This window comes from Brachycentrus maculatus, unplaced genomic scaffold, assembly GCF_059751285.1.
Source record: "Brachycentrus maculatus isolate JH-2025_06_01 unplaced genomic scaffold, ASM5975128v1 h1tg000873l, whole genome shotgun sequence".
NCBI lineage: Eukaryota > Metazoa > Arthropoda > Insecta > Trichoptera > Brachycentridae > Brachycentrus > Brachycentrus maculatus.
The window spans coordinates 5,001-20,183 of NW_028281599.1; the positions used below are offsets into that span (position 1 = coordinate 5,001).

Genomic DNA, 15,183 nt, shown 5'->3' on the forward strand with positions numbered 1-15,183 from the left:
CTGCCGAAGCCATTAATGAGATAGATTTTACATTTGATGAAAATACTTTGATCACCGTTTGTCATTTCCCCTCCCCTATACTGTTCCGTAACTCTGGCCTTAGATCGTGATTTGTGCAGTAACATTGAGCACATATGGCCGGCCGGTGACTAACTCCACATCCTTGTTATATTCCATATATGGACCCCCATCTAACGCTGTTACCATTCAACCATCGGTCTATATATAATATAAAAGGTACTGCCGACATGTGGTCCGCTCTCTGGGTGAAGGTCGCCACGGCCGAACATTTTTTCTGTTCCTGATTGAACGAGGAACCATATTTTGTACTTTTTCATACACCTGACCGTGGGTGATGATTGCTTTATTGTAGTAACACACGTGTGCACGTCGACTGTCACGAAGATGAGGCCTTATGTTGTTACGAAACGTCATGTTTGAAGGTTAAAGATATACAGATGATCGTAATTGAGCCATTATCTTCACAGCTTGGAATGGACCGAAACAAATTGAAACAGAAAATGAGAAATACTTTAATTCGCGAGTATTCTTAGTTCATTTAGTAACATTTCTGACAAGCATGCCTCCAGTTCGTGAGATTCCTGCCTGCATATTTTACATTGTAAGATTCTTGCAAGCATAGCACCATTTAGAGCGATCTTTACAATCATATCTACAGTTCATGAGACTCACGTAATTTAACATCAGTTCGTGAGATTCCTTCCTGCATATTTTACATTGTAAGATTCCTGCAAGTATAGCACCATTATGAGCGATCTTTTCAAACATATCTACAGATTTAAGATTCATAGAACTAAACTTTAGTTAATATGTTATTAGATTAAAACCAATATTTTTAGCTTTTCCACTTTATTTTTATTTGACCAGCGACCGGGTTTCGTCATTACCGACATCATCAGACTGGTGGGAGGCTATACAAATTGTTATGTTATATATAAAATAAGGCAGGAGTTGATAACCATGATTTAATATAATTTTATTGAGAAATTAATTTAATTTGAGTGAATTTAAGTATTGTATGATATTAAAAATATTTTTTTATAAAGGTTTTTTTGTATTGAGAGCACGATTTTGTATAAAGTTATAATAGATTTTATATAAAGTTATAAAGTTATAATAAAGTTATAATAATAAATCTATTAAACTTTAATTCGTGAGATTTCTTCCTGCATATTTTACATTGTTAGATTCTAGCAAGTATGGCGCCATTTATAGCGATCTTTACAATCATATATACAGTTCATGAGATTCATACAACTAACTTTAGTTCGTGAGATTCCTTCCTGCATATTTTACATTGTTAGATTCTAGCAAGTATGGCGCCATTTATAGCGATCTTTACAATCATATATACAGTTCATGAGATTCATACAACTAACTTTAGTTCGTGAGATTCCTTCCTGCATATTTTACATTGTTAGATTCTAGCAAGTATGGCGCCATTTATAGCGATCTTTACAATCATATCTACAGTTCATGAGATTCATACAACTTAACTTTAGTTCGTGAGATTCCTTCCTGCATATTTTACATTGTTAGATTCTAGCAAGTATGGCGCCATTTATAGCGATCTTTACAATCATATCTACAGTTCATGAGATTCATACAACTTAACTTTAGTTCGTGAGATTCCTTCCTGCATATTTTACATTGTTAGATTCTAGCAAGTATGGCGCCATTTATAGCGATCTTTACAATCATATCTACAGTTCATGAGATTCATACAACTTAACTTTAGTTCGTGAGATTCCTTCCTGCATATTTTACATTGTTAGATTCTAGCAAGTATGGCGCCATTTATAGCGATCTTTACAATCATATCTACAGTTCATGAGATTCATACAACTTAACTTTAGTTCGTGAGATTCCTTCCTGCATATTTTACATTGTTAGATTCTAGCAAGTATGGCGCCATTTATAGCGATCTTTACAATCATATATACAGTTCATGAGATTCATACAACTAACTTTAGTTCGCGAGATTCCTTCCTGCATATTTTACATTGTTAGATTCTAGCAAGTATGGCGCCATTTATAGCGATCTTTACAATCATATCTACAGTTTATGAGATTCATAAACTTCAGTTCGTGAGATATTTTACATTGTAAGATTCCTGCATATTTTAAAATGTAACATTCTTGGAAGCAAAGCGCCATTTAGAGCGATCTTTACAATCATATATCCAGTTCATGAGATTCATACCTTCAATTCGTAAGATTTCTCAAAAAATGTTTTATTTTCACTCAAGTCATTAGTTTAAAAAATAGCCGAGGTCATTAAAATATCAGATACAATAATTTTTACCGCGTTTAAAAGTGATAAAATTGTATTTGAAACAAATGATTGTGACCTTAATACTTCTTCTTTATTTGACCAAGTCATTAACTTGGCATTAACTTGGATACTGTTAAATGTATTGATTATCCGCGACCTTCGACATTTTACGAGTCCGTGACCTCTTGGGCCAGCTATCGCTCTTCGCGTGGCGCCAAATATGTATGGGGCAGGTCATGTAATAAGTGGTTTTATCCACCTTGAGATTAAAATAAAGTCGGATTTGTTAATTTAATGTCTTCAAAATACATTGTAAAAACGATGTACGATAGATGTTCGAATGGTGAAACAAGGAAGGAAGGCAAAGCTGAGATAAGCATTATCGATACAACTAAGAAAGGTGTGTTAAGATGGTTTGGACATGTGGAACGAGTGTTTGTTATTGGGTAATTTATCAAAAATAAAACAAGGTTTTAAGGATTGAATTCTACATTTATTTATGTATATGTTAATACGTGACGCGTTTCGTCTTCTTAGGACATTAGTAGAGTGTTTGATAATGTCCTAAGAAGACGAAACGCGTCACGTATTAACATAAACATAAATAAATGTAGAATTCAATCCAACAAACCATGTTTTATTTTGGATATATTACCCAACAATTCAATATGGAATTCTACTTCCTGCAGTTACAATAGATAAGTTAATTACTTAGTCAAAATACAGTTTTTTACACTTGTTTCCCAGTTTTCCTCTGATTGCTTAAAAATATTTTAAAAAATTGTACCTCATCTTCATGTACATCTCTTCCCTCATCCTAAACAAAGATGAACGTATTGTGAACTCGCACATACTGTATTATGAGTTTGGTCAATTTATCTAGAAGTTTCAAAAAATTTAGTATTGTGGTTGTCAATCATAATAGAGAATCGGTGAATGTTACCGTAATCCGTTACCATTTTTTTTTAAATTATAACGTCCAAGTGACTCTGAAATCTAGCTACGGCTTATGCAATACCGTTTGTCATGTCCCTACTCAGGCTTCAACTTTATAAGTTTCATAGCCTATGCCTACTTGTGAGTGGATTTACTCTTTATGTTTAAAGTTACTATAATTTCATGTAATTCATGAGTGAAAATTCTAGGCAAAAACGTTCGCTAATCCGTTACCGTTGATCGTAAGACCTGTAAATGCCCAGACTTCATATTCAACTTAGATGAAGAAGAATATGGAAGAATATTTTTGATATATGACGTTGTTGAAAGGAGTGAGCGATGCGTGTTCTTCTCCCAGCTCCTAGACTTTGTTCTCTATTTCTTAAGCTGACCTCTCCCAATCAGGCTGTTGAACTTACAATGTTTCGACCTCTGTTTGTGTTAATTTTGAAATCGGCCTTGCCAAAATACCAACTTGCGTACGTACAGTTAGCCGAAATGGTATTCATTCACAAAAAAATACCATTAGAACGATACCATTGATGAATAAATATTAGGAGATTTTATTTTCCTAATGACTCATTGTTACTATGATATTATGAACCATAAATAATTTATTCAAATACTTCACTATTGATTAGAATATTATTAAATTTTGGCCTTCAATCTAAATGAATTTTTATATCAAAGGATACATAAAAAAGATCTAAAATTTATATTCGAAGAACTAACTTTGTGATTTTCCATTTTATAATTAAAATGTAACTTTGTTTTAAAATCACTATAAATATTTTATCATAACTTAATTATAATGTCTACCGGTTTCGAAGCCAACCGCTTCTTTTTCAAGACTGATAAATACTAGTATTAATTAGTCTTGAAAAACTTTATAAAATAAAACAACTTTGTATTTACCACTTTTTATTGGTACAATTTATCCAACCGGTTTCGACAAGAACCTTGTCATCATCAGGGTTTATGTACTAAATTCTAAAACATTGAAATATTCATAGTTAGGTTATAGTTCCGCCTCTGTAGTGTAATGGTCAGCACGCTCAGCTACCGTTCTGGAGGTCCCGGGTTCGATTCCCAGGGGGGTCAAATAAATATAAGTGATTTTTTCACTGTAATATTTATTCAATATTACCCTGGACTGGTACCTGAAGCGGAGGGCTGATCACCTTTCCTTCGTGTGTAAACGATCAAGATAACACTGTGTTCATATGAAGCAGTGCCCTATGCACCATTGGGGTGCGGATAAGGGTTTTATTATTTATTAGGTTATAGTTAATTACCCTTCCCTTACGATACCAAAAACCTCCACGCACTCCGTACACCATATGAAAATATGATTTAAAAAACGGGAAAAAAACTCAGATATTGCCAGCAAAATGATTAGGTAAACATTCATTATGAATGTAAGAAATATTTTTTTTCAGAAAAGACAATTTTTCTCCTTTCTGCTGCTTTTATGGTCCATATTTCAGCAGCATAGGCTACACCAAACGGCTACTATATGTATCCTAAAATATAATTTACAAACATATATTATTTGTGAATTAATGAATTTATTTTCTTGGTCAACAGGTTTTGAGGAGCCATGTGATGGTCCGCGTTGGAGGAGGATGGGACACTCTATCTCATTATCTGGACAAGCACGATCCCTGCCGCTGCAAAGCCCAACATCGTCCAACTCTTGGAGCCAGGGTCATCCAGAGATACCCTCCGGCTACTAATGGACAAGGAATGGATTTGGCTGGAGCTGAGGTTCATTACGACAGGTAAAAATACAAGTCGAAATTAATATGTAAGCTGTTTAATTAATAAGTAGACTGACGTCATAAAACAAAATGGGATGTTGTCGTGAACGTTGTTGTTTGATCAGCTACAGCCTATTCAGGTTTCAGTTCTTGTGAGTTTTCGGCCAAACACTCGATCACTGTTCTTCTTCAATCACTTACTAACATGATCTCGCTCTTTCTGACTTCTTCTTATTCCCCAAATTCAAAAGACCTTTGAAAGGAAGAAAATTTGGGACAGTTCCCGATATGAAGGTAAATGCGACGAAAAAGCTGAAGGACATCATAAAAGAAGCGTTCCAGGATTGTTTTCAAAAGTAGAAACACCGTTGGGATAAATGTGTATACCGGGAAGGTGAATATTTTGAAGGGGACCCAGGCTTATAACTTCTAAATAAAGTACATTTTGTTTTATGATATCAATCTACGTATTCATTGAATAGACCAAGTTTAATAATTTTACTATGATCTTCAAAGGTCTTAAAGAAGAAGAGTTGATCCAACAATTATGATTACACATTGTTTGAAATATGAAATATGCGAAGTTCTCTTCTTACAAAAGTTATGTTCCTTTGTTAATTTTATTTTATTTTTGTCCAGGTCTCCTCCACGCACACGCCGTTCATCCGTATCAAGTGTTGGTTCTTCCGGAGGTGGCAGCCCTCAGCACGTGGCTCACCTCGGAGCTCCGCAGCACACTGCAGCTCGCCAACGCAGCCGCTCTCCTGCAGCTCCATACGATCGCTCGTGCACTTCTCTGCCTTACATGGGACATACAAATAACGCTTTTGAGAATCAAGCATTCAACCACCTCTCTGCCGAACAATACAGATACAACAACAGACGATCTGTATCCCCGAGTCCTGCGAGAAGAAACGTTCAGAATCAGTCGCCGAGTACACAGCGCAAAACATCAAACTACGCACAAATATCACAGGCAACATACAACAACCCAGCTCTTGTCCCATCTTCATCCCTGCTGCCAAACCCACACGGCAACAACAGATCCAGGAGCCCAACTCCAAAACCGACATCTTTGATCACCAATAATATTGGTATTGAAACACGCAAGCTGATTACCACACCAGAGAAAGAAATAACAGCTACAAATATTTTTGATCACACAGTGTTTTCCAACACAAATGATTTGGTCACCTTGGAGAACGGTGCAAATGGATCAGAAAATGCTTCTGATAATGGAAGCGAAGTATCTGATGAAGGATACAGGAGTCTCGGTATAATACAAAATGGGTCGGCACATACGACTCCTCCAGGTCCCAATGGCAACATCAAGGACGTTGCTGGATTGAAACTCAACAGGTTGTCTCTCAATAGCCAGGCATCAACGGAAGACGCTGATATGAATGGTAAGCAACCCTATTTTTTCTCAATTTTACATTTAAACCATTTATTTTATAGAATCGGAGATTAAAACATATTTTTCTTTACAGAGCGTCCAGAAATGTCTTCTACTGATACAGGATTCAAACGTCAGACTTCGTCGAGTGATTGCAGCTCTCAAATGTCTACAACGGAAGATCGTAGCAGAGGAAGCGAGGAAGCAACGGCTTTGACTTTCTCCGATAAAAACAACACCAATCGTTATCACAAATCTCCGCCCGTGGAAGTTAGTTCAGTGACGGGTCTCAGGAAAACCAATTATTCCGAGACCTTGTATGGAGACAAGAAAAGTGTTCTCTCTGCAGTTGATAAAAAACACTCCAGAAATTTGAGTAGTCCTCCTATATGTTTGGACGGAAATGATTCTCCGAGTCAAAGTCTTAAAAAATCGGGAACTACATCTCAAATCCCCCAGTCTCCTGTTCTGAACCGAAGAAGGCTTTCGATGGAAAATCTTTCTTCTGGAAGCAGATCTAGATCTATAAGTAGGGATCGTTCAGCAATAAAAGACAGATCGCTTTCTCGAGATCCCTCGAGTCCGATGAAGAAACTCAACTCAGCAGGCAAACCCAAAGATTCGGCCAGTAAACCCCCAGTTCCAATGAATTCTCCAACTGGTAACTCGGGAAGTTTTGGAAAAATGTCTGGCGCTAGAAACGCGTCGTCTGTCAACAACACATGGAACGGTAGGTCTCCAACTCCCAAAGGTAAGGCAAGGCCTGCGATGACATCTGATACGTTTGTGTCTCCTTTGGCGAATAAAAATGGAACATCAGGAAACAAAGTGGCCTCTCCACCCTTCCAACGCAACTCTAACTTGCGTTCCAGTACATCCGCCTTGAGAAACATGACCGGTTACGATCACAACGGGAGAAGAATCAAAGCGACTCCTTCCCCTCAAACTTCTCCGGTCAAGACTGCAAATAAACAAATGAGTCCGTTGCTGGAAAAGATACTTAAAAGTGCGGAAAATGTCGACGATGACATGATGATGTTGGAGAAAATGAAGGATATCATCAAACAATACTCCGGATTCGTCCAACCTGAGAAATCTAAACAAATGAGCGATGATCCTGATTATTCGGATTTTACTTCAGCTTGGGTGCATTCCAACGGGACTTTGGAAAGGAGTCAAAGCAGCCGACAGTTGAGGGACAGTCTCAACAACTGTTCCGTTCCAGTTACCAAGCAGGTCGACACCGTCGACTCATCAGACAACAGTTCCGGGCTGAAGTCCGCCGCTTTAGTTAGTAAAATTCCCATGTTTTCTCCTCGAAGGGATGGCAAATCCCTGGGGATCACTTCCAGAATACCAGCGCCAGTATCGAGTGTTTCCTATAAGAAGTCCTCGGATTATTACGAGTGATAAATTTGTTTTTGTTGAATCATTCAATGTCCAGTAGGAAGTTAGTTACCTTTAGTGTTTTGAATGAAAATGATGTTGAGACTGGCGAATCGCAAAAAGCTTGAAATTGAGAACGGGACTCTCGGTGATAATTTCTTACGAACTTTACGTATAAACTATTGCCATGAAATGTAAGCAATGATATAAATTTTCTATTATTTACATACGAAATATGTAGGCACAAACCATTCCTTGAGATATTTTCAGGTAGTGCAATACTTTATAATTTATAAAAACAAAAGAATTTATGCTGCTGCACATTGTGCCCTTAGCATATATTAGTTTTAGGATATTGAACATATTACTTAAAGAAGGAATGATATTTTTATATCAATCGCATTTTTTCTATAAGACGAAAAATATTTTAAACAACATTCTCGGTATATGGACTCTTGAATGAGGTTGTGTTAAGGCTGTTGATAAGTAAGGCTGAGGGAGTTGAGATGGTTTTTTCATCTCTTTAAGACTGTTTAGAAAATGGCAAACAATAAACAGTCGAAACGGAGTCGTGATTCCATTTGACAGTTGTATTCATTCCCGCCATTTTTCTTGCCGCTAAGACTGGACGCGGGAAACCGCCGTCTGTTTTTCTCGACCCTAGAGAATTTATCTATGGAATTCGCTTTTCGAACTGAGCTCGTAGCTGGTCTAGTTGAGTGAAAGTATTAGAACCTTTTGACATTATGAAAAATGTACTCTTCGTGATGAGAATACGTCCCGTTCTCAAGTGCGCGCTCTTTTGTCTTTGGATATTGTGGTGCCCTCTGACATCGGTTCGGTAAACTAACTAGAGAAAGTATTTAACTAGATAAAATTGCCAAGGTGGATCGTACAGATAAATGGGATCGCTGGCAATATTGTTTTTTTTTTTTACTGGAAAATGATGACATTTATTATAATTTAAGCGATTGGTTACCACCTTTCTACCAAGTGTTTTGTCGACAGATAAATTGAGGTTATATATTTTTTTTACTTGAGACAGGTGCTTGGACAATAATTCCAGCAATAAACACACTTTTGTTTCAAATTGAAAAATGTTATAGGAATACTTCATCTGATGATTTTTTTAAATATGTAATTCTTTCGATATAAAACCATTTCTTATATAATTTGTATCAATATATAGTTTAGAATTAGCTTAAATAAAACCCAACAATACGGTGCTAGATGATTGTATCTCTGTTTAGTATTCTTTACAATATTTAGTCCACGTTAATTGTTTTATATATATTTCTACCCTTTTAAATGTTGAAGGTTTTTGATTATTACTATTGGTATGATTATTACGTGTATTCAATAAGTATGAGAAAATAATATTTTTAAGAGAAAACATTCACAATGTAATGTAGGCTTCGTTGTATTTTAAATCAGCATTTATTTTAATGAAGAATGAAGTAAGGTTAACATACTTTTAACGTAAGTTTGGTAGGATCTAACCTAACCTAAAATACGATGTTCTATTTTTCTAGTAATAAAATAACACGTGGAAACCGATCAATCATTTCAATGATTGATCGGTTCACGCTTTTACAAAATTAAAATTAAAATTACTTTCTTGTTTTTATTCTAGATTGTAGAAGTTAAAAAAATATATAAAGATGAATCTTTTTCATACTGAATATATACAAAGAAAATTTGACAGTTTTCTTGATTCCCGCCATTTCTTTTCGATCAATACTAACTGACATTTCTTCTATGGAATTCTTTTGTGCGCAACGTCAAGTAGGAACTTTATTTATGATCTATATTGACAGTACCAATCTCCTTGATTTGATAATATCAATGCCTAAAATAATTTGTTGCAAAAAAATTAAATCAAAATTATCTGATTATTTTATTACTTTAAAAATTGAAAATCACGTTTTTAAATGCTTAAATATTATTTTTGATCACATACCTGCCTTAATTTGTAGCTTAGATAAAGAGATAGGCACTATTTAATAGTGCAGCATTATAATTAAAGTATGTAGTTATAATATATAAATATGGTGCTTAGTTTAAATGTATGTAGATTTTAGGAATTGGATATTTCTAACTATAATTTGACATAATTTATCACAATCATATAGGAATAATGTTTATATACGTGCTTCTGTTGGCGATATAATTCATTATGATTTTTTTCTTTAAAAAATGTATTCAATCAATGAGTTATAGTTATTTTGTGTACCTAATCACTGTTATTTTAATCACTTTTGTAGTATTATTTGTAGGCTAATTTAAAAAATTATTTTTATTCTATTGTATTTTTTAAGTTTTAATAAAATTACGTCACAACACTATTGAATTAAAAACATTGAGTGCTTTTTTCTTTGAATAAAGATTTGTAAGAAATATGGTCATCTTTTGAAAAAGTGAAGTGAACTTGATCATTTACGTTTGAAAATATAAACAACAAAAGATCATCGTAAAATATGTAATTTAAAACATAAATTAAATAGTTTTATTTTAAATAAACATTTATTCAATTATTCTAACATCACTTCTTTGGCGTGAATCATTGGTAATGTTTTATAATAAACATTTTATAATTACGTGGTGTTAGTTTTCAAAATACATATCTTATTATATTGCAATATATTTCATTACATACTTGTAAAAATATATAAAATGTGCGTAGATGACATTTACCTTTGTAATAAAATATGACCGTTTCTTTCATGAATAAAATGGGGATAATTTTTTAAAATAATTTGATAAACTTATTTCTTAAGTTTTTATTTTATTTTTAATTTTGACATTTTTTAATAATTGATTACAGGTGCAATACTCAAAGTAAAAAATGTTTCAAATAAATACATGAATTCAATAACAATAAAAATCATTTTTAAAAGATGAATTCAAATAATTATAAATATTTTTTTAAATATAGCATGTTTTACATTTTGTATATTGAACCTGAATACAAATTGTTTGATTTATATATTTTTATTTTAAAAAATCCCCTCTTAAAAATATTATTAAATATATTTTTATGTATTTTATATAATAAACGGTCGAACTTCCATATAAACGATGTTGGTAAACCACAGCAAAAAAGCTCGAATACAGAATATATATATATATATATACATATATACATATATACATATATACATATATATATATATACATATATACATATATATATATATATATATATATATATATATATATATATATATATATATATATATATATATATATATATATATATACATATATACATATATACATATATACATATATATATATATATATATATATATATATATATATATATATATATATATATATATATATATATATTCCAAAGAAATGAAAAGAAAAGAACCTACGCTATTAGGTGAAATTCTAAATCCGTATTAGGAGAGATGAATCTCAACAACAAAAAATACAGAAAATATAAATAATATTGGTATTAATTTTATAATACAGCGAAATACGCTCTTCATCAATGATATTCTTAAGTTCAATAGTCGATCAGAATATTCGCTATATTGGGAACGTCACTATGAAGGAGTTCGTTATATGGAAGTTCAACTGCGTTGGAAAGTTCGAAGAAAAAACATATTTTTAAGATATTTATGAACATATATATATATATGTGTTTTTTAATATTCAGTTTAACAATACCAAATAGAAATGCTAATCCTAGTTAGGTATTTTATCCTTTAAGTTTAATATTATTTCTTGAATTTATTTTCTAATTTTACAGTATTTTGTCTCTGGGTATAATTTTTACATTTAATTAATTTTGTATATTATTAATTTTACAAATAAATCAACAAAATACTGCCTAAAACTAACAATACTATTATTGTACTAAATAAAAAAGATTTAAGAAAATTTAAGATGAATGTTTTTATTTCCCCTATTTTAATCCTCAAACATCGATTGACCTGACAAATTACAATTTTGAGACAGAGATAAATAATAAAAAAAAACTTTCATTTTTAACCAATTTAATCTATCCAAATATCTCCTTGCTTCCTTCTAAGCAAGGAAGTCTCCCTTTAATATTTTTCTTTCATTTTTAACCAATTTAATCTATCCAAATATCTCCTTGCTTCCTTCTAAGCAAGGAAGTCTCCCTTTGATATTTTTCTTTCATTTTTAACAATTTTAATCTATCCAAATATCTCCTTGCTTTCTTCTAAGCAAGGAAGTCTCCCTTTGATATTTTTCTTTCATTTTTAACCAATTTAATCTATCCAAATATCTCCTTGCTTCCTTCTAAGCAAGGAAGTCTCCCTTTGATATTTTTCTTTCATTTTTAACCCATTTAATCTATCCAAATATCTCCTTGCTTTCTTCTAAGCAAGGAAGTCTCCCTTTGATATTTTTCTTTCATTTTTAACCAATTTAATCTATCCAAATATCTCCTTGCTTCCTTCTAAGCAAGGAAGTCTCCCTTTGATATTTTTCTTTCATTTTTAACCCATTTAATCTATCCAAATATCTCTTTGCTTCCTTCTAAGCAAGGAAGTCTCCCTGTGATATTTTTCTTTCATTTTTAACAATTTTAATCTATCCAAATGTCTCATTGCTTCCTTCTTAGCAAGGAAGTAAGTAAGTACCCTTTGATAAGATCCACATAAACATATTTTGACTTTTCTTAAAAATATTAAATAATTAAATAATTATTTAAATAATTTTGGTTTTTTCTTTTCTTGAATGTTTTCCGCAGATACTTTGTGGCACATTTTATAACATCTTACAACATTTTGAGAGTGTCCAAATACTTGTTCACAAAATCTGGATTATCTCCAATTACAGGAGTTATTTTCATATTATTTTTTGACAATTCATCAAAGTTGAAGAAGAATATGGAAGTCTGGGCATTTACGGGGCTGACGACCGTCACAGGCTGGTTTAAGTGATCACTTTACACACGTGTAACATTCACCAATTCTACCCATTATTGACAACTACACTACTCAAATTCTTGGAAGTTCTGTATATATGAACCAATTTAGAAACCTTGTTCTTGAATCACTAGAACTTCACTTGAGGCATCTATTGGTGAGATGTAAAGAAGCTTTTCATTAAGCACTTACATCTCACCAATAGATGTCTTTAGTGAAGTTCTAGTGATTCAAGAACAAGGTTTCTAAATTGGTTCATATATACAGAACTTCCAAGAATTTGAGTATTGTGGTTGTCAAAAAATAATATTATAACATCTTTATAAAATTAATTAACTTTGTTTTCACCACTTTTTTTCACTAATCCAATTTAACCTACAGGTTTCCACAATACCTTTTCTTCAACAGGGTTGATTTTAAATGAAAAACATTAAAAAACATTAAAATACTCTCACCAAAAACTTCCACACACTCCATATAAATCCTAAATGTTATCTATATAAAATTAATTAACATTGTTTTCACCACTTTTTTTATTAATAAAATTTAACCTACCGGTTTCGACAATACCTTGTCATCATCAGAATCATCAGAATAAAAATAACATTTAGGATTTTTATGGAGTGTGTGGAAGTTTTTGGTGAGAGTATTTTAATGTTTTTTATTTAAAATAAACCCTGATGATGACAATGTATTGTCGAAACCGGTAGATTAAATTGTATTAGTAAAAAAAGTGGTGAAAACAAAGTTAATTAATTTTATAAAGATGAAAACAATTTTCGATATCAGACTTTTTCCAGTAGACCTTGGAAAAAATATGCTAAAAATATATGGAAAGGACACGTAAAAATAATAATAAATAAGTCATTAGCGGAGGTTAAGTACTTTTTGAGGACATTCTTTGTAATCAATGGTAAAAAAACACTGTCCTTTTTCAAATAAAATCTTCAATAAAACTCATCAGCCAAAGGGTCATCACAAAAAAGTATAAATCGAGAAATTCAATATATTATAATTGTAAAATTAAAATAATTGGCTTAGGTGAGTCGAACAAAATCGCGTAAATGAATAAAAATAATTAAAGGTAAATTGTAAGAGGTTTTCTCAATCAAACAATAGATGGCATTTGTGAACTGATATGCTCTGTGTAATGAGATTGATCAATATATCTCTAGAGACTCCTAGGAGTTCCGAAAATTTGAGAAGTGCGGTTGTCAATCGTGGGTAGCATGGTGAATGTTGAACGTGTGTAAAGTGATCACTTAACTGGCATATAACAGGTCATAAGCCCTGGCTTCCATGTTCTTCTTCATCTACGTTGAGATGTCAAAATGTATAAATAATTCCTAAGTGAAGAAGACCCAAGTCTGTGAAGTATTTGGACACACTCAAAATGTTGTGAATGAACGTGTCAGGCTGTGGTCCCGTGGTTAGTGTCGTGGGTTTTTGAGTCAGAGTCTCAGAGTGGGTTCGAACCCACTCCACCACAATTCGATACCTATTTTTAATAATGAGCCTCTTAGGCTCACCGAAATAGTGTGGAAGTGTTTTTGTAAGTAATAAAAACACAAATATTTCTAACACTCTCCTTATCATTCATCGTTCACGTTGTGTAAATACCACTTTAATAAGCACTTATTCGTGACTATCAGTTTCGGAAGAATAATTCCATAAGCAGGTCATTTAAATGAAATTATTACGGTTTGACATTTAAACAAAAATAAAATTTTGAAAGGGAAAAAGAAGACAAATGAATCACAAAGGGAATATTTTTAAAAGTGGACTTGAAGTTAAATTTACACAAAGTGAACGGTGAATGATAAGGAGTGTTATATTACCATACCACAAAGTCAATAATGCTTTTAATATGCAAAATACAAATATTTCTCTTACATATTTACTTTTGTATTTTTTTAAACAAAAATGAAAGCAATATTAGTACATAACCACTCACCGAGATTTTTACGTCTACCGGTTTCGAGACGTACCCGTCTCTTCGTCAGGACAATCACTACCACAGCATGTGGTGTATACTAATATTACTAACATTTTGTTACCGCAAAATAAAGGCTTTAAATATTAATAATATTGAGAAAAATATATATTTATTTTTAAATTGCATCCACCGCTTCCTTTTCTCTCTCCATTGGAGTTACTGTACCTTGTAATGGTGTTGGTGAGGCGTACAGTCCTGCATCGGGCGGTGACCTTGAAGGTCGCCCAACCAATATGATCGAGTTCCCTATATGGACATCCTCTCGACTAGTTCTTATACGTGCAACACACGACCATACAATTTACATATTTTGACTACTATTAAAATGTGCAATAGTCGAGCGGAGGTATGTTTTTTTATTCCAGCTGAATATGTATTATATTAATAAAGGTGTCGGCTATATTTTACCCTTATTCTCCAGTCTAAATTATGCGGTTTAATATTTTTTGTCAATTCGAGGCATTGCCTTATTAATTATTTACCAAAAGCTATTTTTTTCCGAA

At 32.7% G+C, this 15,183-nt stretch overlaps 1 protein-coding gene across 1 annotated transcript; it reads left to right on the forward strand.

The window, feature by feature from the left end:
- Positions 1 to 4,824: 4,824 nt before the first annotated feature.
- LOC148299952 (GAS2-like protein pickled eggs) lies at positions 4,825 to 9,647 on the forward strand. The gene is made up of 3 exons (XM_088275458.1): positions 4,825 to 5,013; positions 5,632 to 6,398; positions 6,483 to 9,647. The coding sequence occupies exons 1-3, from the start codon at positions 4,838 to 4,840 to the stop codon at positions 7,796 to 7,798; spliced, it is 2,259 nt and encodes a 752-aa protein (XP_088131584.1). The 5' UTR covers positions 4,825 to 4,837; the 3' UTR covers positions 7,799 to 9,647.
- Positions 9,648 to 15,183: the final 5,536 nt, after the last annotated feature.